Below are 22,015 nucleotides of genomic sequence, written 5' to 3'. Positions count from 1 at the left end.
AAATTCTTTTTTTTTTTTTTAAGTTTTTTAACGTTTATTTATTTTTGACAGAGAGGGAGACACAGTGTGGGCAGGGGAGAGGGAGAGAGAGAGGGAGACACTGAATCCCAAGCAGGCTCCAAGCTCTGAGCTGTCAGCGCAGAACCCGATGCAGGGCTCAAACTCACAAACCACAAGATCATGACCTGAGCTGAAGTCGGACGCTTAACCAATTGAGCCACCCGGGCGCCCCCATCTTGAAATTCTTAATACTCTTTGAACAGAGGGCCCCACATTTCCATTTTGCACTGGGCCCCTTCAATTATGAAGCCAGTCCCGTGAGACCAGCCTTTCAATCCTCCACCCTCCCCACCCCTGCTCTTGTGATAGTTCCTCAGCTGATCACCAACTGTGAGCTCTGGGCCTAGTGAGGGCCTGACCCTCTGGGTTAAGACATTTGGGTTTCCCAAGCACTTTCTGAAGACAGCATCAAAGCATCTTGCCACAGGGGCTCTCGTGCTGGCCAGGGGGCATGTTTGTTCAGAGGCGTCTTGAAGTCCCACCCCACAGCAGCTGCGAGGACAAGAGAGGCCAGTGGGAAAAAGCTTGAACTTTGGGGCCAGGCAGACTGGGTTCAAGTCTGGCTCTGCCGCTCCCTGCCTAGGTGATCTCAGGAATGTGAACTGAACTCTTCTGTTCCTCGGCTTCTTGGCAAAAGAAGCATTATAATTATATCCACCTGAAGGGTTACTAGGAAAATTAAATGAGATAACACACGTGAAGTGCTTGGAATGGTGTCATGCTTGTCATAAGTACTTGATAAGTGATAGCTGTTGAGGTCAGACACCAAGGCTCCATTCCCAGCCCCACCACTCGCTCCAACGTGAACTTAACCTCATGTGTAACATGGGGATAACTGAGGTCCCCGCTGCGCAGGACTTCAGGAGCCACCATCAGCATCAGCCTCACCCTCTCCTCTAGAAAACCTTCCCCGTCAGGAGACCTCCTTGGGGCTTCCACGCCAGCACCTACGACACTTTGGGAGGAGTTTCTGCATCTGCCTTCCTCTTCCAGACCGAAGCAATCTGGGGGCAGGAAGAGTATCTGGTTCTGCTGGTATCAGCAGAGAGGGAAGGATGACAGGAGGAAGTTCAGTCGTCCCTGGGAGCTGCTCAGACCCCAGTGTGGTGACCACCATGCCCTCACGGTGTCCCCTCTCTTTGCCCAGATTGCTGCCTCTCGGGAAGATGCAGGTGCTGACGGTGCTGCTCGCCTCGGCAGGCGTGTGCCTGGGCCTGCTGGTGGCACCCGCGGAAGGCACTGACCTTGCCCAACCGGCCGCCCAACCGACCGCCCCCCGGCGCCAGAAGAGGGACTGGATTTGGAACCAGATGCACATCGATGAAGAGAAAAACACCTCGCTGCCCCATTATGTGGGCAAGGTAAGGCTCAGGCCCCCGAGCAGGAGCGGCATCAGCGGTGACAGTGGTGGTAAAGGCGGTGGCAGATATTGTGGTGGGTGCAGGGGCGGGGACGACGGCTGTGAGGGGGAATGGTGGCAGAACTGGGAGAGGCGGGAGAGGCGGTGGCGGTGGTCACGGTCACAACGATGAAGGGAGAGGCTGTGGGAAAGTAAAGGGAAAGGTGAGGGGGCCGTGGTGGTGATGGCAGTAGAGGTCATGACGATTAGGGCAATCATGATGGCAAAGGGGAAGGGGAAGGTGCTGGCGGTGGTGAATGCTCTGGTTCATTTTCTCCCGGGCCTTGGTCTGTGGACTAAAAATCACCAGGGGAAGGGCCCACCTGCACACAGGGGGCCCACCTGGCCTGGGGGTTCAGGGCTTAGGGCAGAAGCAGCCAAGACTGCCATTAAATTCTCCCATCGGAGAAGTCCGGAAGCCCTGAGAAGCCTTCTACAAAAATGTGCTGGTGACAGAATTCATCATCCAGGCCGCAGGTTGCCAGCCTGGTCTAGCTCTTTAAACCCGAAAAACCCCCTTCTCTCCGACTATCCCTCCCTGGCTCCCTGTCACTCCACACAAGTCCTCAGATTCTAGACACCCATAACATGGTGCCTGACCCAAGCCTGCCCTCCAAGGCAGCACCTAAGGCTCTAACCCTCACTTCCTCCCCCTTCAAAACCTGTTCATCTCCAGCCACTGTTCTAGGGCTTGGAGCTAATGTGAGTGGCCACTGAACAGTCTTACTGGGTCAAAGTACTACTGATGTCAAATCCATCCATTCTGATTCAAACCAGTGGCTCTACTGGAGGAGTTCCACACACAGTGGCAGACGGCTGGCCCAGGTATTTTGAGAGTTTTTGACATGGAGAAAAACTCCTTACAGGTGTATAAACTCTCACCGTGTCAGTTTCTTGGAATCTGAACGCGATCCACTAAAGATAAAAATAGATCAATGTGCCAGTAAGAGGAAGCATGGTGTCAAGCATGGGAAAGACAGCAGTGGGCAAAGACAGATAGGGTCCCTACCTTTGTGGAGCTCATGGTCTAAAAGCAAAACTGGCAGAACCAGTTCACTGCCTGGTTTTGTAAAGTTTCACTGGAACAGAGGCAAGGCCATGTACAACAAATTGCCAAAGCTGCTCTGATGGCAGAGTTGAACAGCTGCGACAAACACCACATGACCCACAAAGCTGGAAGTGTTTACTTCCTGGCCCTAATCTATAGGGGCAGCATACGTCAGACAAAGAACCCCACAAAGTAGGGTTGGGGGATCCCTCTGGTCACAGAGAAACAGGCTGGAAATACCCTTTGATGGGGGAGGGTGCAGCCTGGCCTTGGCACCAGAAAAGCCACAGCAGCTGGGGGCAGGACCAGCTGGGGAATCTCCACTCACAGACTGCCCACAACCGACTGCCCACAGGCTCCTCCGGCTCCCTAGAATGGCTGGGAACTTTAAATGCCTCACTATGGCTGCTCAGAGAGAAAGATGTTTGACCAGGGTCACACAGGGAGACCAGGACAGAGCCCGAGGAGAACCTAGTCCTAGGAAGGCATAGGGTTCCTGACTCCCAACACAAATGTGAACTGTGTCAGAGAGGAAAATGTCGTCAATCCACCTACATCTTTCCCACTGGGATAACTGTGCCATGAATCAGCCACTGATGAGAATGGCCGGCCCCGAGAAAAATCTGCAGGGTGAGTCAGGAAGAGTCAGCAGAAAGCAGAGGCCACCTGCATCATGCGCAGCCCCGACACGGAAACCTTTAGAGGGCTCTCCCAAGGGTCTTCGAGCAGCAGGAAGAGCGTCAGGCCTGCCATCATCTGCCAACAGCATTTACTTTGCACCTGGCATGGGGCCAGGGGACAGAGGAGCTACACGCAGTCCCCACCCCGAGAAGGAACAGAGTGCTGGGGAGAGCCAAGGACAGGGCTCCAAGGATTACCTCCTCACTCCCAAAGACGTAATCTGAGGGAAGGAAATCCCTGTTTATCAAGGCCACAGTCCGGAGCCTTTGTTTACAGACTGGATGGACAATGGGAGGGAGCCCTTGTAGCCTTTTGAATCCACAAATATGGGTCACCATGGTTTGCAGCATTTAGACGTTATGCCCAAATATAGTGATAATTTAAAAAAACACTGCTCCCCAAAACCCATAATCTCAGTCTGATCAGACAAATTTCAGTAGAGAAGCATCCTACAAAATACCTGACCAGTACTTGTCAAAATGGCCAAGGTCATCAAGTCTGAGAAACACTGAAAGTCTGAGAAACTGTGACAGCCAAGAGGAGCCAAAGAAACGTGGTGACTAGATGTAATATGGTGTCCTGGCCAGGCTCCGAGAGCAGAAGAAGGAAATGAAGCAAACACTGAGGACATCGGTATGAACTATGGCCCCCAGTGACTACTAATGTATCAGTATTGGTCCACTAATTGTAATAAAGGCACCATACTAACATAACATTAACATAAGATGGTGATAACAGTGGAAACTGGGACAGGATATATGAGAACTCTTGGTACTATCTTCTCAATTTGTCTATAAATCTAAAACTATTCTAAAAAATGTAAGTTGGAGGGAAGGAGCTTATACTTAAATGGAATCATATACAGAATTCCAATACAATAGATCAAAGCTCCATTGGTCCCCATCACTACCCTTGCCCATGTGGGTCCTAACACACCCACCCAGAACCAAGTTTGGAACTACCATCTAACCCTGAGCAACTCACACAGAGTCCCAGACTGTCCCTTCTCCTTAAACCCCCCCTGTCCCTCCACACCGCAGGCTGCAGAGCTCGGGCATTTGCTTCTCACCTCCTGACCCACTATTCGTCATACATCCTGGCCCATGGGTCCTGGGAACTCCTTATGAAACCACCTGGCCCCTGCACACCACACCTCTGCTCCACCCAAGGCAGAGGGTCCTCACTCTTTGTCTCTACTTCCTCACCTTGTGGCCTCTTCTCCAAGCTCTGTCATCTGGCTTCTCACCCTACTCCCCCACCCCAGCCCGGATGCTGCTCCCACCAAGGGCTCCAATGTCTACACTACTGCTAAACCCTAGGGATGTTTTCCAGACTCATGGGATTTTTTTTAATGTTTATTTATTTATTTTTGAGAGAGAGAGAGAGAGATAGACAGCAAGCAGGGGAGGGGCATAGAGAGAGGGAGACAGAGAATCCCAAGCAGGCTCCTTGCTGTCAGCACAGAGCCCAACGCAGGGCTCAAACCCATGAACCATGAGATCATGAGTTGAAATCAAGAGTCAGACACTGAACTGACTGAGCCACCCAGGCACCCCCAGACTCACGGGATTTGACCACACCCTTCTTGCTGCTCCCTCTCCTGTCTTGAGACCCGCTCTCTCTTGATTCTCCTCATCGGATACCTTCACTCAAGGCTCTTATCCTTGAACCCTTAAATACTGCCCATCCTAAGAGTCTCAGCTTCTGGGGCTTGGGCCCAAGCCCTGAGAGCAAGAATGGGGTCTGGGTTACCTCTGTGCTTCCAGGGTGCTGCTTGGCACCTTATAGGTGTCCAATTTATATATTTTTAATTGAATTGAACTACATTTTTTGAACATTCTAACCATCTGTGAGTGTACCACTGCATGAAATATGATTCTCTGAAGTTCCTAAGAGTCTCTGCTTCTAAGATTCTATAAATGAAATGTTCAGCACTTTTAACCTAATATCTTTTAACATGGATCTATCATAATAGCCTGTGCAAGCTGCTTTATGTATATTAGTTTCCAAATCTTTTTCTAAATCTTGTTCCTTAGGGCACTAATAGTATGTGTTACAAAGAAAATGGGGTCAGTGGTCTAAAAAGCATGGGAAATCCTGAGTTAAAGCTCATTAGAGTTTTTTTCTACAGGACTATACACTATAAATCTCCAAGAAGAGAACATTTTACGTGTCATTCCAAAACTAAATTGACCAGAACCAGTGGTGTGCTGATAAATATTTATCAACCTGTTCTCCAGGAGAAAAACTCCTGATTCATAGCATTTGCTCATTTCCATGGTGTAAATACTTTCGCCGTGTCTGTTTTAAGCTCCCAATTTGATGTCAATGAAGGCAGAGTTGTGAAAAGATATGCATTAACCCAGCACTGTGTGGTATTTCCATCATTCAACACAGTAAACATAACCTCAAGAACACAGAAAAATGCAGTATGATAACGAGGAAGCAATGAATTTTGGGTATGCTACCTCTGTTTTTTATAGAATTCATTTAATTTATAAGTTTACATAATTGGATTTTTAATAATGGCTGTGTTTAACAACCAGCTCACAAACATCCCTAAACATGTAAGTTGGTTCTAGAGATCCAAGCCAGTGCAAGCCAACTCCCAGTTCCCTGGGACCCGATTTTCATGTGGAGCAGCAGAAGAGACTAGCGTGTCCTGGAATTCACTTTCAGAAGCGCCGTTCTGCTCATGAGAGCAGCTCAACATCCAAAGCAATATTATCTCCATTTTACAGATGAGGTTACCACAACTCAGAGAGGTTAAGAGACTTCCCAGGGGCAAAATGCCCCTTGCCTTCCACTGGCACCAAGTACACTCCTTCACACACAAAAAAACGTTTTATAAGCACCTACAATGTCCCAAGCACTGGTGGAGGCATATTAGGGCAGTGCGCCGAGCAAGTCATATTGGTGTAGTGTTCGCAGCAACCTGGCTGAGAACAATGTGCTAATGACCAGTCAGAGATTCCTGTAAAAACTGCAGTGTCGGGGCGCCTGGGTGGCGCAGTCGGTTAAGCGTCCGACTTCAGCCAGGTCACGATCTCGCCGTCCGTGAGTTCGAGCCCCACGTCAGGCTCTGGGCTGATGGCTCAGAGCCTGGAGCCTGTTTCCCATGCTGTGTCTCCCTCTCTCTCTGCCCCTCCCCCGTTCATGCTCTGTTTCTCTCTGTCCCAAAAATAAATAAAAAACGTTGAAAAAAAAATTTTTTTTTAAAAAACTGCAGTGTCGCGTTCAGGACCCCTGGCCAGCACCGCACGTAAGTGCACATACACACACACACGTGTACATACACACCGACATAACCTACACGCTTGCATGCTCACATGTGTGTGCACACATTCACACACGCACACAGCCACCCCTGCCCATCCGCAGCTCATGGCACCTCTTCTTTCCTAGATCAAATCAAGTGTGAACCGCAAGAACGCCAAGTACCTGCTCAGAGGAGAGTCTGCCGGCAAGGTCTTCCGGGTCAATGAGGACTCAGGGGACGTGTATGCCTTTGAGAGGCTGGACAGGGAGAAGATCCCCGAGTACCACCTTACTGCCCTCGTGGTAGACAAGGACACCAATAATGACTTAGAGTCTCCTTCCAGCTTCACCATCAAAGTTCATGATGTGAATGACAACTGGCCTGTGTTCACGCACCGGTTGTTCAACGCCTCTGTGCCAGAGATGTCGGCCGTGGGTATGTGCCCTGCTTGTCCCTCTCACTCCTCCCCTGCTCATCTCCAGGCTGAAGGTGCCTCTCCTATCAGCAGCTTCACTGTCGGGGATCAGGATTCAGTGAGTTCAGGGCGCTTGAAAGAAACTCTGATCCCTAAAGACTAAACTCTGACCTGGCCCCACACCAAGCCCTGACTTAGTCATAGACTAAGCCCTGACCCCAGTCATGGACTGAATCCTGATCCTCATCATGGACTGAGTTCTGACCCCAATCATGGACTGAGCCCTGATGCTCATCATGGACTGAGCCCTGACCCTGATCATGGACTGAGCACTAACCATCAGAAATATATACATAATAATGTTCTCATTATTCTTCGGAGCAAACCCCACCCACTTCTCTGACTCAGGACTGGCACTCTAAGAGTGCCTTTGCACACGAAGAATACCAACTCTGCCACCACAGCAAAAAGACTCCTCTCTAGGACCCAAGCAGGAGTGGAGGGAGGAGACTAGAGCCCTCACCCCAAGATGTGACCCCAGCCTGAACCCCAGGCTTCTTGAAATTACTACTTCCTCAATTCTACCCCCAGCCTCTAGGAGGCAACAGAAAAGGATTCCCTTCCCCACCCCTTGGTCCAGGGTTCCTGGCTAAGAACCTGGGAGATCTTAACAGACCTCCCTGTCAAGTATGGGGATGGGGGTCCCAGAGTTCAAGAGAAACAGAGATGTGACACTCACCCCTGTGGGGCACCTTCCCATTCTTTTGTTCTCATCTTCCAGAAGAAGGAAGAAGCAGCCCCTTCCTCTCCTCTATCTCTCTCCTCATGACCCTAGCCTTCTGCCTCCTGCCTCACTTCTCCTGTGACTAAAAACCACCTGTTCTCTTTGCCTCCTTCCAAGATGACCAGGCTGAACCTTTAGCACTTTGCCCCCTTGCAGGCTCCTCAGAAAACAAAGCAGTCTTTTCTCCCCCAGGGCCTAAGGAAAGTGGGTTGAGGGAACAGCCTGAGCCCCATCTGTCTTCATCTGGAAATGGGGCACAGGGCCGACAGTCACAAGGCAGTAACCCTGGATTCTCTCTCCTCAGGGACCTCAGTCATCCGTGTGACAGCCGTTGATGCAGATGACCCCACCGTGGCAGACCACGCCAGTGTCATGTACCAAATCCTGAAGGGAGAAGAATATTTTGCTATTGACGGTTCTGGTGTGTGTCACTAACCCTCTTGGGCAGGTGCTGGCTTGGAGCCGGGTAGGGACAGATATTCAAGGTGCAGGCACTGAGGGAAGTCCAGTCTGAGAAGTGTCAGCTACCATCCAACCACACGATCCCATGGAAATGGTTCTTATATACATGAAAACAAGGTGGCTGGCGAGGGGAGAAGGAAGCAGACAGCTGCCAAGACATGGACTCCAATCCAGGGAACAAAATCAGGACCCAAGAAGTGACCCAAGAGGCAGAAGAGAATGCTGGTTAGCAGCTCTGGGTGTAGAGTCAGACAGATCTAGTCTCCAAACCCAGTTCTGCTACTCACTCCCTCTAACAACCTGAGGCAAGTCAACTAGCCTCTGCGAGCCTTAGTTCTCTCACCCTGAAAACAGGAAAATGTATGTTCGTTTTGCATAGCAGCTGTGAAGTTTGAATTATATAATGTATACAGAATACATGGCCTGCAGTAATTATCCACTCAGTGTGACTTCACAAAAACTAAGGACAGAGTCTGGGGAGCAAGACAGAAGTCCAGGTGGTCAGACCTGGGACACACTGTCTTTCAGGGGGGTGGCAGGTGCAAAGTACAGGTACCACCACAACCAATGATGTGCCAAGGCAGGCATCGCTAATGAGTCACAGCACTCTCTCCACGCTGAGCCCAGATGTGGCCTCGCACTCTTTCTCAACACCATGCTCCCAGCAGCCAGGACCAATCTTGGACCAAACCGTTTGGGCAGCTTTGGTCTAGCAGTGCAGGGTGTGAAGGTGGGTGGTGGCTGGCCGGTGGTTCTCAGCTCTGGCTACACAGTGGAATCACCTGGGGAGCCTTTAAGTCACATGTTAAGTCACCTTATTTGCATCAGCTTTTACGTTAACTCTGGATAGGGCCCAGGCACCAGTATGTTCTAAAAGCCCTCCAAGTAACATGGCTCCTGCTGGACACTTTTTGCAGGACTCATTTTCACTACAACCAAAAACTTGGACCGAGAGACGAAGGCGAAGTATGAGATCGTGGTGGAAGCACGAGATGCCCAGGGACTCCGAGGGGACTCAGGCACAGCTACGGTGCTGGTCACTCTGCAGGACGTCAATGACAATTTCCCCATCTTCACCCAAAGTGAGCTCCTCCTCCAGGGCCCTGGGGAGGATGGGGGTTGGGATACTCCAGACTCAGTGGCCTGGGGGATCTTGTGGAGAAGCCCAGAGTCCCTCTACCTCTCCCTAAAGCCCAGAAAAGTCATTTTGGTGCAAGGAGGGGCTTGCACACATTCCCAAGGCTTTCCAAATACCACCTGCCATGGTGCCTTCACAGGCCACAGGGAAATCGCACTCCCTGCTGTGTGCCACCACTTTGCCCAGAGTCCCACTACCAGATAGGAACAGTTTCACCCAGTTTCTATGGGCTCGGAAAAATCCAGGCCCTAGCTAGAAAATCCCTGTGAGCTGGTGAACAGGGATACAGCAAAGTTCCATATCCAGAGCTGAGGCTGAGCCCTGAGCCCACACACAGACTGCTTCTCTCCCCACAAAAAAATGTCTGACAAGAGTTTTTCACACGCCCCGGTTAAGGGTGGGAGGGAAAGTCAGACGGTTCATCACTTGTACCTTCTGATGCTGAGGTGTAATTCAGAGGCTCAGCCACCCCAATGACGGTGGCCTCACTCTATGTGGCAGAAGCTCCCTCACAGCAGGACTTGTCTCTCTTGTCAAATGATAGGTTCCCTAGCAAAAGACCCAGCATACAGTAGGTGTTCAATAACTATTTGTTAAATGGACGGAGGGATGGAAGGATAGATGGAACAGAATCTCTTTGCCTTGAGACCCAAAATTCCTGTGGTGGTATTACTACTACTACTACTATTATTATTATTATTATTATTATTATTATTATTATTATTATTTTGTAGTGGTGATTTCCTGCATAAAAATGCATTAGGATAGCATGAGGGACAATCACCTTGTCTATCTCATTAATCCAATGCCCTTGGGGGCACCTTATTTGCATCAGCCAAGTACACATTTGCGGTGCCTGAAGACATCCGTGTGGGCAGCTCCTTGGGCTCTCTGTTTGTTGAGGACCCAGATGAGCCCCAGAACCGGATGACCAAGTACAGCATCGTGCAAGGCGAATACAGGGATACCTTCACCATCGAGACGGACCCCAACCACAACGAGGGAATCATCAAGCCCATGAAGGTTTGTAGGCATGCAGCAACGACATCAGATGTGGGGCTTAGGGCTCCTAGCATTTTCAGGACTCACCCAGGGGCTGCTCCAAGGTCAGAAGCCATTGAAGGTGCACATTCTGGATCAGCTTAGAGCTGGCCACGTGCTCATGAGCTTGTGACCCTGGAGCTGGGAAAGGGAAGCCAGGAGAGAAGGGTCAGTGCCTTAGGCTGAGTTATCCCAGAAGCAGACCTTAAAGCAAGGATTTGAGTGTAAATAATTTACTTGGGAAGTGATCCCAGGAAGTCTCAGGAGCAGTGACACATAAGAAAAAGAATACAGGGGCGCCTAGATGGCTCAGTTGGTTCAGCACCTGACTCTTAATTTCTGCTCAGGTCATGATCTCATCACTCATGAAATCAAGCCCCACATGGGGCTCTATACTCGCAGTGCAGAGCCTGCTTGGGATTCTCACTCTCACTTTTGCTCTCCTCTCTGTCCCTCCCCTATTCGTTCTCTCTCTCAAAATAAATAAATAAGCTTTAAAAAAAAAAAAAAAGGGAATGATACAGGTTCCTTAACTGTCAGGTTAATAGTGCAGGCAAGTGGGGCACAGTCCCACTGGTAACACCCAGGGCACAGTGTGAAATATGCCTCAGAGTTGCAGGGCTGAGAGTGAGGGAGCTGCAGGGTCGTGTGAGGGCCCCAGACGGCGTTCACTCTCACACTTTCTGGCCTGCCCTGGGCACCCACCAAAGTAGAGCCCTGGCAGTGATACAGGCGCTTGGAGCAGACAGCCACAGCATGTAAGGAAGCAGGGAGTACTACAGGGGTGGGGGTGGGAGTGGCTACTGGCAGTGGCCGCTGCATACAGACAGAGCAGTCAGGCCAACTGAATCTGGAAGAGGAGGCAAGAGACATAAAATGCCTCTAGAATGGTCATGCAGAGGACTGGGGGCCCTGGGCCAGGGATGACCCACCTCAAATGGGCCATTCTAGAACCCCTCTGCCTGAGCTGGGCCATTCCTGCAGCAGAACTCTCCTGAGTCTATCCCTGGTCCGGCCCCGCACTGGGGACCAGAGGCACCTAGGTGAGTCCCATGGCCTCCACGGCACCAAAACTGTCCGAAAGCGGGGCAGACAAGCATAGATGAACAGGGTAGCCACATGTAAGTGCTACAGCAACCCACGCAAGGAGCAATTACCTGTGTCAGGGAGGCAAGATGGGTTCTGAGAAGACATTTGGCCTCTTGAGTAGGGATTGTGAAGTGGGCAAAGGCAGGAGAAGCATCTTGAGTGAAACCACAAAGAAAAGGCACATACTTAAGGACCTGTGGCTAGAACTAGTAGTTGTGATCTCCTAGAGAGCAGGACTGTGGCTCGCCCACTGTGTGGCCTCAATGCTCAGAACAGGGCCAGTCACAGAGTTAGGGCTGGGGGTGCCCTAAGGTTGTCGAGATGCAGTGGAAGGAAGCTGAGGACAGACAGAGAGCCCTAGCCACTCTCTTGATGACCATGGAAACATCACTTCCCCCATCCGTGAAACTGGTGTCATCCCAGTGCAACCTTGCAAGGTTGCCGTGAAGACCACATGTCACGTGCTTGGCTCAGAGCAGGCGTTCACTGCACTTTTCCCTTCCACAGCCCCTGGACTATGAATACATTCAGCAATACACCTTCACCATCGAGGCCACGGATCCCACCATCAACCTCCACCACCTAAGCAGTGCCTCCGCCAGAAAAACTGCCCGAGTCATCATCAACGTCACAGATGTGGATGAGCCCCCCAGCTTCCAGCAGCCCTTCTACCACTTCCAGCTGTGGGAGAACCAGAAGAAACCTCTGATCGGCTCAGTGAGGGCCAAAGACCCCGACGCAGCTCGGCGGAGCATTGGGTAAGGGGGTAGAGGGTGTAAGGAAAATGATGATCACGATGATCCTGGCATCTGCGGGATTGACAATAGGGCCCGGATGGGGAGAATGGCTTCTCCTGGCACACACACGGGCCGTGACAGAGGCAGGACTAGAAGCCCGAGCTCTTCCACTGACCCCCATGACCAGGAGGGACCCTGTCTTGCCCAGGCACCTCTGCCCAGCTCAGTCCTGGCCATCAGAGCTGTCCGCTGGCTGCGCTACCTTAGAGGGGTTATTCTTTGGAATAACTGGCTCTCACAGGTCCACCTAGGGAGATCTGATGGTCAAGAGGGTAACCAACTAGATGACATCTGTGAACATGTTTTATGAAGTTTGTCTTCCCAAAACCAAAAAGGAAAAAGTGTTCATTTCACACAGTAAAACAACACAAAGATCTGCAAAGAAAACATCAGTAACCCCCACTTCCAGGTAACACTCATGTTTGTGGCTTGATGCTGTTCCATCACCCCTCTTCTTCATGCCCACACAAACATCCACTTACGTTTACAGTAGATTTGATGGTTGCCTGTCTGTCTGTCTGTCTGTCTGTCTCTTTGTTCGGGGGTTTTGATTGTTTTCAAAATTTTGGGGGTCATACCATGCCCATTTCATCACCACCTGTTCTTCATCTCCACTAGACTCCCAGCCTCTACCCTCTGGGACCAAAAATATGGTTCTAACCCATGCATTCTAGAGCCATGTAACATTTGATTTTAACACAGTCTCATTTTATTCCAGAGAGCTAGCCAATTGTGGCAGCACCATTTATTAAATAAGTCATCACTTTCCCACCTTTGTTATGCACCTGAACCCATTTCTGAATCCTCTGTTCTAGCCACTGTTCTGTGGCAAAGCCATTCTGTTTTATTGTAGCAGCTTTACAAAAACCTAGTAGATACAAGCCAAGTCCCTCCCTCATTGCTTTTTTACTTCCTGTAACTTTTATGTGTTCTCAAACATTCACTCTTTCACATGAACTATAAAATTAATTTATCTGTTGTTTAAAAAACATTGGAGGGGCGCCTGGGTGGCGCAGTCGGTTGAGCGTCCGACTTCAGCCAGGTCACGATCTCGCGGTCTGTGAGTTCGAGCCCCGCGTCGGGCTCTGGGCTGATGGCTCAGAGCCTGGAGCCTGCTTCCGATTCTGTGTCTCCCTCTCTCTCTGCCCCTACCCCGTTCATGCTCTGTCTCTCTCTGTCCCAAAAATAAATAAACGTTGAAAAAAAAAATTTTTAAAAAAACATTGGAATTCTTTTTTTTTAATTGTTTTAATGTTTATTTATTTTTGAGAGAGAGAGAGAGACAGACAGTGTGAGTGGGGGAGGAGCAGAGAGAGAGGGAGACACAGAATCTGAAGCAGGCTCCGGGCTCTGAGCTGTCATGAGACAGAGCCTGACATGGAGCTTGAACCCACAAACAGTGAGATCATGACCTGAGCCAAAATCAGACACTTAACCGACTGAGCCACCCAGGCACCCCAAAAACATTGGAATTCTAAGGAGAATTGTTCTATATCAATTTTGGGAGAATTAATGTTTCTAAGAAATCAGGTCTTCTTACTAAGGTAAAAAAAATATGTCCCCAAAAATGGAGATTTGGGCCACACTGCACAAGTTTTGGGACTACTGTTTTCATAGCCACACTATTCTAAATAAGCTATAATGATAGTTTTTATTTATTTATTGAGCCAAGAATTTATTTTTTTAAGTGTATTTATTTATTCTGAGAGAGAGGGAGAGCACAAGCAGGGGAGGGACAGAGAAAGAGACAGAGAGAGAGAGAGAGAGACAGAGAGACAGAGAGAGAGAATCGCAAGTAGGTTCTGCACTGACAGTGCATAGCCCAATGTGGGGCTCAAACTCACGAACCTGTGAGATCATGACCTGAGCCAAGATCAAGAGCTGGACACTGAACCGAATGAGCCACCCAGGCACTCTGATCCAAGAATTTATTTAAGAGATTGATTTGATTTTTTTCTTTTCATTTACAAGTGGTAGGTTATTTTTTGTTTTTGCTTTAACTTGCTCTGTGATATAATGCAACTGTATTTGCATCCATTTTTTTCTAGAATATTTAAGATTTTGCTTTATATATTTCAATTTTTCTGTTTATAAAGGTTCATAACTTTTTGACCTTCATTACAACTTATAACTTTTATCCTCATGAAATTACCCAACTTGTTCTGCTAAATACTTTGCCTTCGGTTCCACGTTGCCTGATGTTAAGTTTGCCAGTCCTGTTTTCATATTAGTCTTTGCCTGATAGAAGTCTTCCAACCTTTACTCTTAACTTTTCTAACTTCTGCTTTTCACTTGGCATTAAGTTGTCTCTCAAAATTAGAATGTAATTGGCTTGCTTTTTAATCTAAACTGAGATGCTTTGGGTTTAGCTTATTTACATTTGTCATCAAAAATCATAGGTTTGGGGACGCGTGGGTGGCTCAGTTGGTTAATCGCCTGACTTTGGCTCCGGCCATTACCTTGTGGTTCCTGGGTTCAAACCCCACATCAGGTTCTGTGCTGAGAGCTCAGAGCCTGGAGCCTGCTTCAGACTCTGTGTCTCCCTCTCTCTCTGCCCCTCCCTCACTCACATTCTCTCTCAAAATAAAATAAACAGTTTTAAAAAATGATAGGTTTGAGCTTCCTGTTTTAAACCTTGTTACACATTTCTCATTTCTCAAACTTAATGGCTTTTTCCTTTCCTCCCATATATGCTACAGTCTTTTTTTTTTTCCTTTTTTTTCTCCTAGAGATTGGAATGTGATACATCCATTTTTACTTCTCCCAGTGAAACTTACTTCTACCTGTAAAATTAAAAGTGTTTTCCTGGACATTTTCTACTTTGAAATCAATCAATCTCTCTCTCTCTCTCTCTCTCTCTCTCTCTCTCTCTCTCTCTCACGCACACACACACACACACACACACACACACACACACACATGATTGCTTTCCTATGTACCATAAAGAAATCAATCATTTCATTTAATTCTTCTGAAAGCAGGCTTTTTTTGGTGGGGGACGGCGGGGATTAGCAGAGAGAGAGGGAGAAAGAGAATCTCAAGCAGGCTCAGCACTGTCAGCACAGAGACTGATGCAGGGCTCAAACCCACAAACCATGAGATCATGACCTGAGCCAAAATCAAGAGTCAGACACTTAACTGACTGAGCTACCCGGGTACCCCATCAGGCTTTTATTTTATAATGAGACATTTCTTAGATGAAATTAAGTTTTCATAAAAATTTTTCAAGACCCTATTTCTGTGCATGATATACTTCCTGAGTTCTTGTATACTTACAAATACCTTAGTTCTTTTGCCTTATGTTAATAATACCAGATATGCTCCTATAATTTTCAGTCTATAGACACTTCCTTTAAAAATACTATCAATGTGTTCTAGAATTTAATTTCGTGGGGATATCTGAGGTAAGTCTGATTTTCTTCACAAGAACATATTTTTCTGTCTGAACTCTGTTTAGTTCCTTCATATAGCCTTAAAACTCAAAAGTGTCATCAGGATATACATAAACATTGATCTCTTTTAGAAATTATGCCTCATATTAATGACCTCTTTTAATCTTTTAATCTTAGATTTGTGTCTTTCTTTAGATCAGGAATGTTTTCTCTTATTATATCTTTTGTTGCTACTTCTGTTCTATTTGTTCTGGAATTTTCCTAAGTAGTAGCAAATATATACTATATATCTCATATATATATATATATATATATATATATATATATAATTTCTTCATACCTTTTTATTGATTTCTGGAAGAACTTTTCCATTTTTTACTTCATAAATTTAATTTCTTTTCAATCATTTTCTATCTATTCCAGCTCCTTTTTTTACTTCTTCCTGGCTCTTGCCCAACCACCTTTTCATTAATGACAAAAACCAACCCCAGCTCTGGTGCACCTGATTAAAACTCCTCCTGCCACAGCTCTCAGAGTGCCACTGATGGAGTCTCAAGGCACCACCTCCAGCCCAGTCAGGGCAGCACTGCTAAAATCGAAGGGGTTATCTCACCTCCCTGATTCCCTCTAGGTGGTAGAACACAATGAGCAGTGAGAGGAGGATGGAGAGGACACAAGGGTTAGACCATGAGGGGTCTCCCCAGCAAAGAACAACAGAAAGTCATGAATTTCTCTCCCCTGGCAGATACTCCATCCGCACGACCAGTGACAAGGGCCAGTTCTTCCGAATAACCAAACAAGGGGACATTTACAATGAGAAAGAGCTGGACAGAGAAGTCTACCCCTGGTATAACCTGACAGTGGAGGCCAAAGAACTGGATTCCAGCGGTGAGTGGTCCCAGATGCTAGGGGACCTGGGCTTTTCTCCTTCCCCTCATTCCTTCAAAATAGGCATAATCTGTCATTTTGGGGCTCTGGGGGTATCATAAGCTCCCGCTGAAGCACTACTTGGCTGGGATACTATAGAGCCTCTATCCCCAAGGTGTGGATGGACCAGCAGCACCCACATCACCAGCAACCTGGTTGGAAGGGTAGAATCTTGGGCAACCCCCAGACCGAATCAGAACCTCTTGCACATTACAGCTGAAGAAGCACTGTCATAAAAGAGCCTGCTAGATGTCCCTGTGATGAGAATCACCTAAGGCACCTTTTAAACACAGAGCCTTTCCTAGAGGATCACTGGTCCAGTGATCCAGAAACGGGGCCAAGGAATGTGTATCGAACAAGTACCACATGATTCTTATTATCATGGATGTTTGGAAAAGACTGTTTGGGGGGAAAGGAGGGGGATAATTTATATGCCAGTCAGTGGGTTGAATTCAAAATCTGAAGCAGCTTCCAACTTCAAGATTATTAGGTTCTCCAGATTAGTGTAACTTTTGCCAGAGGGAAAGGCAAGTGTTGGGATTTAAAAATTTTTTTTAATGTTTTATTTTATTTTTGAGACAGAGAGAGACAGAGAATGGATGGGGGAAGGTCAGAGAGAGAGGGAGACACAGAATCTGAAGCAGGGTCCAGGCTCTGAGCTGTCAGCATAGAGCCCGACACGGGGCTCGAATTCACAGACCGTGAGGTCATGACCTGAGCCGAAGTTGGAAGCTCAACCAACTGAGCCACCCAGCCACCCCAAGTGTTGGGATTTTATATCCTTTACTTACATGAGAAAAATCACAGCTCCAGGAGATAGATTAATATCCTCGCCTTACCCAGGAGACCACCAGGGCCTGGGCGGGGGCGGTGACTTGACCAAGGCCCCACTGGTGCTACCCTAGAGTGTCCCCTGCCTCCTTCTGGGCTTCCCAGACTTGGTCATCACCCCTGCCATGTCGCACAAGCTCCAACTGTGATGGACTCTTGCAGGTTTTCCGGATCAGTCTTTACCCCTTTCTTCCCCATCTAATCTCATTCGCATATTTTTAAACGTTAAAGTAATGGTTTGTTGTTCATTTTAAAATATGGGATGGGGCACCTGGATGGCTCAGTCAGTTAAGCGTCTGCCTTCGGCTCAGGTCACGATCTCGCAGTCGGTGAGTTCAAGCCCCATGTCAGGCTCTATGCTGACAGTTCAGAGCCTAGAGCCTGCTTTGGATTCTGTGTCTCCCTCTCTCTCTGCACCCCCCACCCCACCGCTCGCATTCTGCCTCTCTCTCCCTTAAAAAATAAATAAACGTTAAAAAATGTTTTAAATATGGGAAAAACTGAAAAGAAGAAAATCATTCCCCTATAACCCCACCATACAGAGATAATTACTGTTGACACTTCAGTGTACTTTCTCTGGTCTTTTTTTCTCTATACATATTTTCATGTAAGTGAGACCATAATATTTATATAAAAAACATATCCTGCATTTTTACTTAGCCTTATTTCACAGCCATTTTCATATAATACTAAAATATCTTTATTACATTTTTAAATGTAATTTACATGGGCATTGTAAATAGCCACATATTCCATTCTTTGAAAGTGGTTTAATATGTTAACCCCAACTCACTTAGGTTGTTTACCTTTTAAGTATTTTGTAATAAATTAATTTTATTTATTTAAATAAATTATATTTGTTTAATTTAATTTAATTAAAACTTTCTTTAATTTGCTTGCATTGTTTACCTTCTTGATTCTTACAAGTAACTGTTTAGTAAAAATCCCTGTGCATGAAGCTTGACACCCTTCCCTTCTTCCCCCAGCCCTTTCATCCAGAACACCAACCCTGGCCTCTCTTCCAGAGGTCCATAGCCCCCTCTTCCTGCAAAAAGGGCACCCCTCCAGGACTCCCCATCCACATACTTTCTACCCCTGGGACTGGCATCAATCTGAGTCAATGGCAGTCAGGGTCCTTTCTCCCTGCAGGGTACTCCACAGGCAAAGAATCCATTGTCCAAGTCCACATTGAAGTTATGGATGAAAATGACAACGCTCCAGAGTTCGCCCAGCCCTACGAGCCCAGAGTGTGTGAGAATGCTGCCCAGGGCAAGGTGAGTCCGGCTTAGCTGGGAGGGCGAGGCACGCTCACTGAAGATGGGCTGAGAGGCAGCACCTCCCACCCACGGTCAGCTGGCATTTCACTGAGCTTAATGTAACCTGCACAACAGCCTTGAGGAAAGGTGATGTTATCCCCACTTTATAGACGGAGAAACTGAGGCTCAGGGAGAACGTATGAAGAATACATTGGTGGGGAGGTTGGTCCAAAGGGTGGCTTTGTGGAGACTATTTAGGTTAGTGTTGCAGAAAATATGCAGCCACGGTCAGATCTGATACCAAAGTCACCATCACTGATCCCCCAGCCACCCCAACACCACCACTGACTGTCCCCCATTTTCCACATTCCAGCTGGTCGTGCAAATCTCGGCAATAGATAAGGACATAACGCCACGAGATGTGAAATTCAAATTCTCTCTGAGCACTGAGGACAGCAACTTCACCCTGACAGATAATCACGGTATGCATCAAAGTAGTCAGCTTGGCTACTGGCAAGGGCAGGGGCACAGTTATTTGAGTCTTGAAGCACCAGGGTCAAGAACCAAGCCAACCAAGTGGGGGCAAGCCCTCACTGGGGTCTTCAAGTTACAGGATATTTTGTACAACTCCTTACGGGGCTGTGCAATGATCAGAGCTAATCTGGCCAAACTGCCAAGTCCACATTCTCCATAAGATCCTCAAGTCAGCAAGGAATATAGAATAGATATGGGGCGCAGATGCTTGCTCAGTTCACGATCTAGCCAGTGGAGTCCTTCCCACACTGGATCTCTATGCTCAGCACAGCTGCAAATTCTCTATGAATTCTGAGGTCACTACCAAAGAGTCAAAACTGGAAACGTGAAATCCAAATGCCAAGAATACAGTGAACTTTGTCTTATTTCAGCTACAATGACTACTTACCACCAGGTGGCCCCAGGACAGGATCTGGTCCACTCCTCACAGCCCAGAGTCTGTGATATCAGCAGTGCCAGTCAGAGCTTCTGATGAGCATACGCTTACAAGAGTGACGATGCTGAGCTGACTGAATTCCAGGCAAAAGTAGGCATGCTTCCGTGGCCTCAGTGGCTTCCTGAGGAAAACAGAAAATCCCTCTTGGGTCTAATAGAGCCATCCTTCACCCAGCACAGAGTAGCGTTCCTGCCTTTCTCAGATGGCAAAACTGTGGCGGATGAGGCTTCATTCCTGTATAGAAGAGCCAGTGCCACCTGTGAGGAAGGTCAGGGTCCCTGAAGGCGGAAGGCAGACCCAGGGGATCAGCCACAGACTCATCCTTAAGGAGCCATTCTTAGAGAAAAGGTGGCCACGATGTGTTGACGGTCAATTACAAACCATTCAAACGTTCAGCTGTCTTTAGTAGTAAACAATGTGGCAAAAATACTTGTCACCCCACCCCCCATCTCCACCTCAATCCCACCTCAGAGGGGGTCTGCATTGGGATAGAAAACTTAAGTGCCACCCCAAAGACACCCCATGTACAACCAGGAGGGAAGCCTGTTGGTGCCAGATTCACTTATAGCATGAATGTCCTGTTATGATATTAAGTGAATGTAGTGAGAAATCTCTAATTTCTCTCAAAGTATCAATGGCCATATAGCTATTATTTTTAATTATAATAGACATGGTTACTTAATAGCAAAATGTAATCAGCTTTCATTTGAAATCTAAAAGACAGACCCCTTTGCTTTGGGAGCTGACCCAAAGGGAGTCAGCTTCCTGAGGGAGCTGACCCTGCAGGGCTAGATAAATCCTGGAGCAGGGAATCCCTAGACCCTCTGGCCACCAGCATCATAACCTCCCAGAAGCCTACAAAAGGCAGATTATCTGGCGTCTGATAATGAAATGTGGGTGTGGGAGATGGGGGAGGGGTAGGAAATGGCAGCGAAGGGGGAACAGGGCTCTGAAAATCTGTTTAAAAAGCTCCCTGGGGGATTCTTCAGTACATGGAACCACTGACCGGAGCTGGGAGGGGCAGCCAATATTTGGGCCAAAGCGTATGTGCAGTTCCAGCCTGCCTAGGACATCCTCAGTTACTGTGTCATCATTCCTTTGGTGCCCCAGGGAACATGTGCATTGTTTTCACTTTCTAATGGATTTTCAGGAATAGCAGAAACAGCCTTCAAAGTTAGCCCAGTGCTGAAAGACTTTGAAAAACTTTATTTTTCCCCATTGTCAAAGCTTGCAAAAATGCATTAATTGAGCCAAAAGAGAACCACCTGTTATTGCAGTAGGGTTAGGAAAGAGGAGGTGGGGGTCAGACGTATCAGTTGCCCACAGAAACAGAAGGCAAGGACTTTACATTTTGGCCAAGCCATTCTTTTTTTTTTTTAATTCTTTTTTAACATTTATTTATTTCTGAGACACAGAGAGAGACAGAGCATGAGCATGGGAGGGGCAGAGAGAGAGGGAGACACAGAACTCGAAGCAGGCTCCAAGCTGTCAACACAGAGCCTGATGCGGGGCTCGAACTCACAAACTGTGAGTTTGTGACCTGAGCCAAAGTCAGATGCTTAACCAACTGAGCCACCCAGGCGCCCCCTGGGCAAGCCATTCTTAAAGGCTATGTCAAGGCAGCTGCCCAAAATATCCCCTCTCTGGAGGAACAGACCTGCACTCAAATGGCTGAAACATGAGGCAGGGGATACAAAGGGCAGAGAAGCAGACTGCACATGGGCTGGTGCAGTCGCGGAGGGTCCCCTGGAGGAGGCAAGCCACATCATCAGTGTGCACGAGGGGACAGGCACTCTGGGAGCCAGAGCCTGACTCTGCAGCCCCGGTATTTCCAGATAACACGGCCAACATCACAGTCAAGTACGGACAGTTTGACCGGGAGCGTGCCAAGGTCCACTATCTGCCTGTGCTCATCTCAGACAACGGGAGGCCGAGCCTCACAGGCACCAGCACACTGGTCGTGACTGTCTGCAAGTGCAATGAGCATGGCGAGTTCACCTACTGTGAGGAGATGGCTGCCCAGGCAGGTGTCAGCATCCAGGCGCTGGTAGCCATCTTCCTCTGCATCCTCACCATCACAGGTCAGTGCCTAAGATGGGGGAGGGAACGATGGTGCGGAGCGCTTCACAGGAGGAGGAAGAGAGCGGGGATTCAGGCGCAAGCCTGCTTCCAGCCCATATCCCACCCTGGGCCTCAGGGTTCCGTAGCAGGACAGAGGAATAAAAGCTCTAGCTCCCTGGATGCCAAAAGGTGGGGGTAGATGTGGGGGGAAAGGGAGAGTTCAAGGCCTTTCACTTACTTTAAAATACCTCATATATGACATCCATTCATTCGTTCATTCAATTTATACGTTTTGAGCACTTACAGCATTCTAGGCACTGTTCTAGGCATTTATTTCCATGACACCTATTTTGAAAAAAAAATCCTCTTTGGGGGGAAAAAAATAGAAAATTTAAAAAATTCCAG

At 48.0% G+C, this 22,015-nt stretch overlaps 1 protein-coding gene across 2 annotated transcripts in view; it reads left to right on the top strand.

Moving 5' to 3' along the window:
• CDH5 (cadherin 5) overlaps positions 1-22,015 on the top strand; it is a 34,133-nt gene that overhangs the window by 8,494 nt on the left and 3,624 nt on the right. The window contains exons 2-11 of one of the 2 annotated variants that reach the window (XM_047835335.1): positions 1,208-1,421; positions 6,594-6,882; positions 7,951-8,067; positions 9,026-9,190; positions 10,082-10,269; positions 11,884-12,134; positions 16,311-16,453; positions 18,473-18,597; positions 18,953-19,061; positions 21,385-21,630. In XM_047835335.1, the coding sequence (XP_047691291.1) occupies positions 1,227-1,421; positions 6,594-6,882; positions 7,951-8,067; positions 9,026-9,190; positions 10,082-10,269; positions 11,884-12,134; positions 16,311-16,453; positions 18,473-18,597; positions 18,953-19,061; positions 21,385-21,630 (1,828 nt within the window). In that variant the 5' untranslated portion in view covers positions 1,208-1,226. Of the gene's footprint in view, positions 1-1,192; positions 1,422-6,593; positions 6,883-7,950; positions 8,068-9,025; positions 9,191-10,081; positions 10,270-11,883; positions 12,135-16,310; positions 16,454-18,472; positions 18,598-18,952; positions 19,062-21,384; positions 21,631-22,015 lie in introns of those variants that run through there. The other variant, XM_047835334.1, reaches the window with a different exon arrangement.

Source organism: Prionailurus viverrinus, chromosome E2, assembly GCF_022837055.1.
Source record: "Prionailurus viverrinus isolate Anna chromosome E2, UM_Priviv_1.0, whole genome shotgun sequence".
In the NCBI taxonomy this organism is placed as follows: Eukaryota; Metazoa; Chordata; class Mammalia; order Carnivora; family Felidae; genus Prionailurus; species Prionailurus viverrinus.
This window is presented reverse-complemented; position numbering and strand designations above follow the sequence as displayed.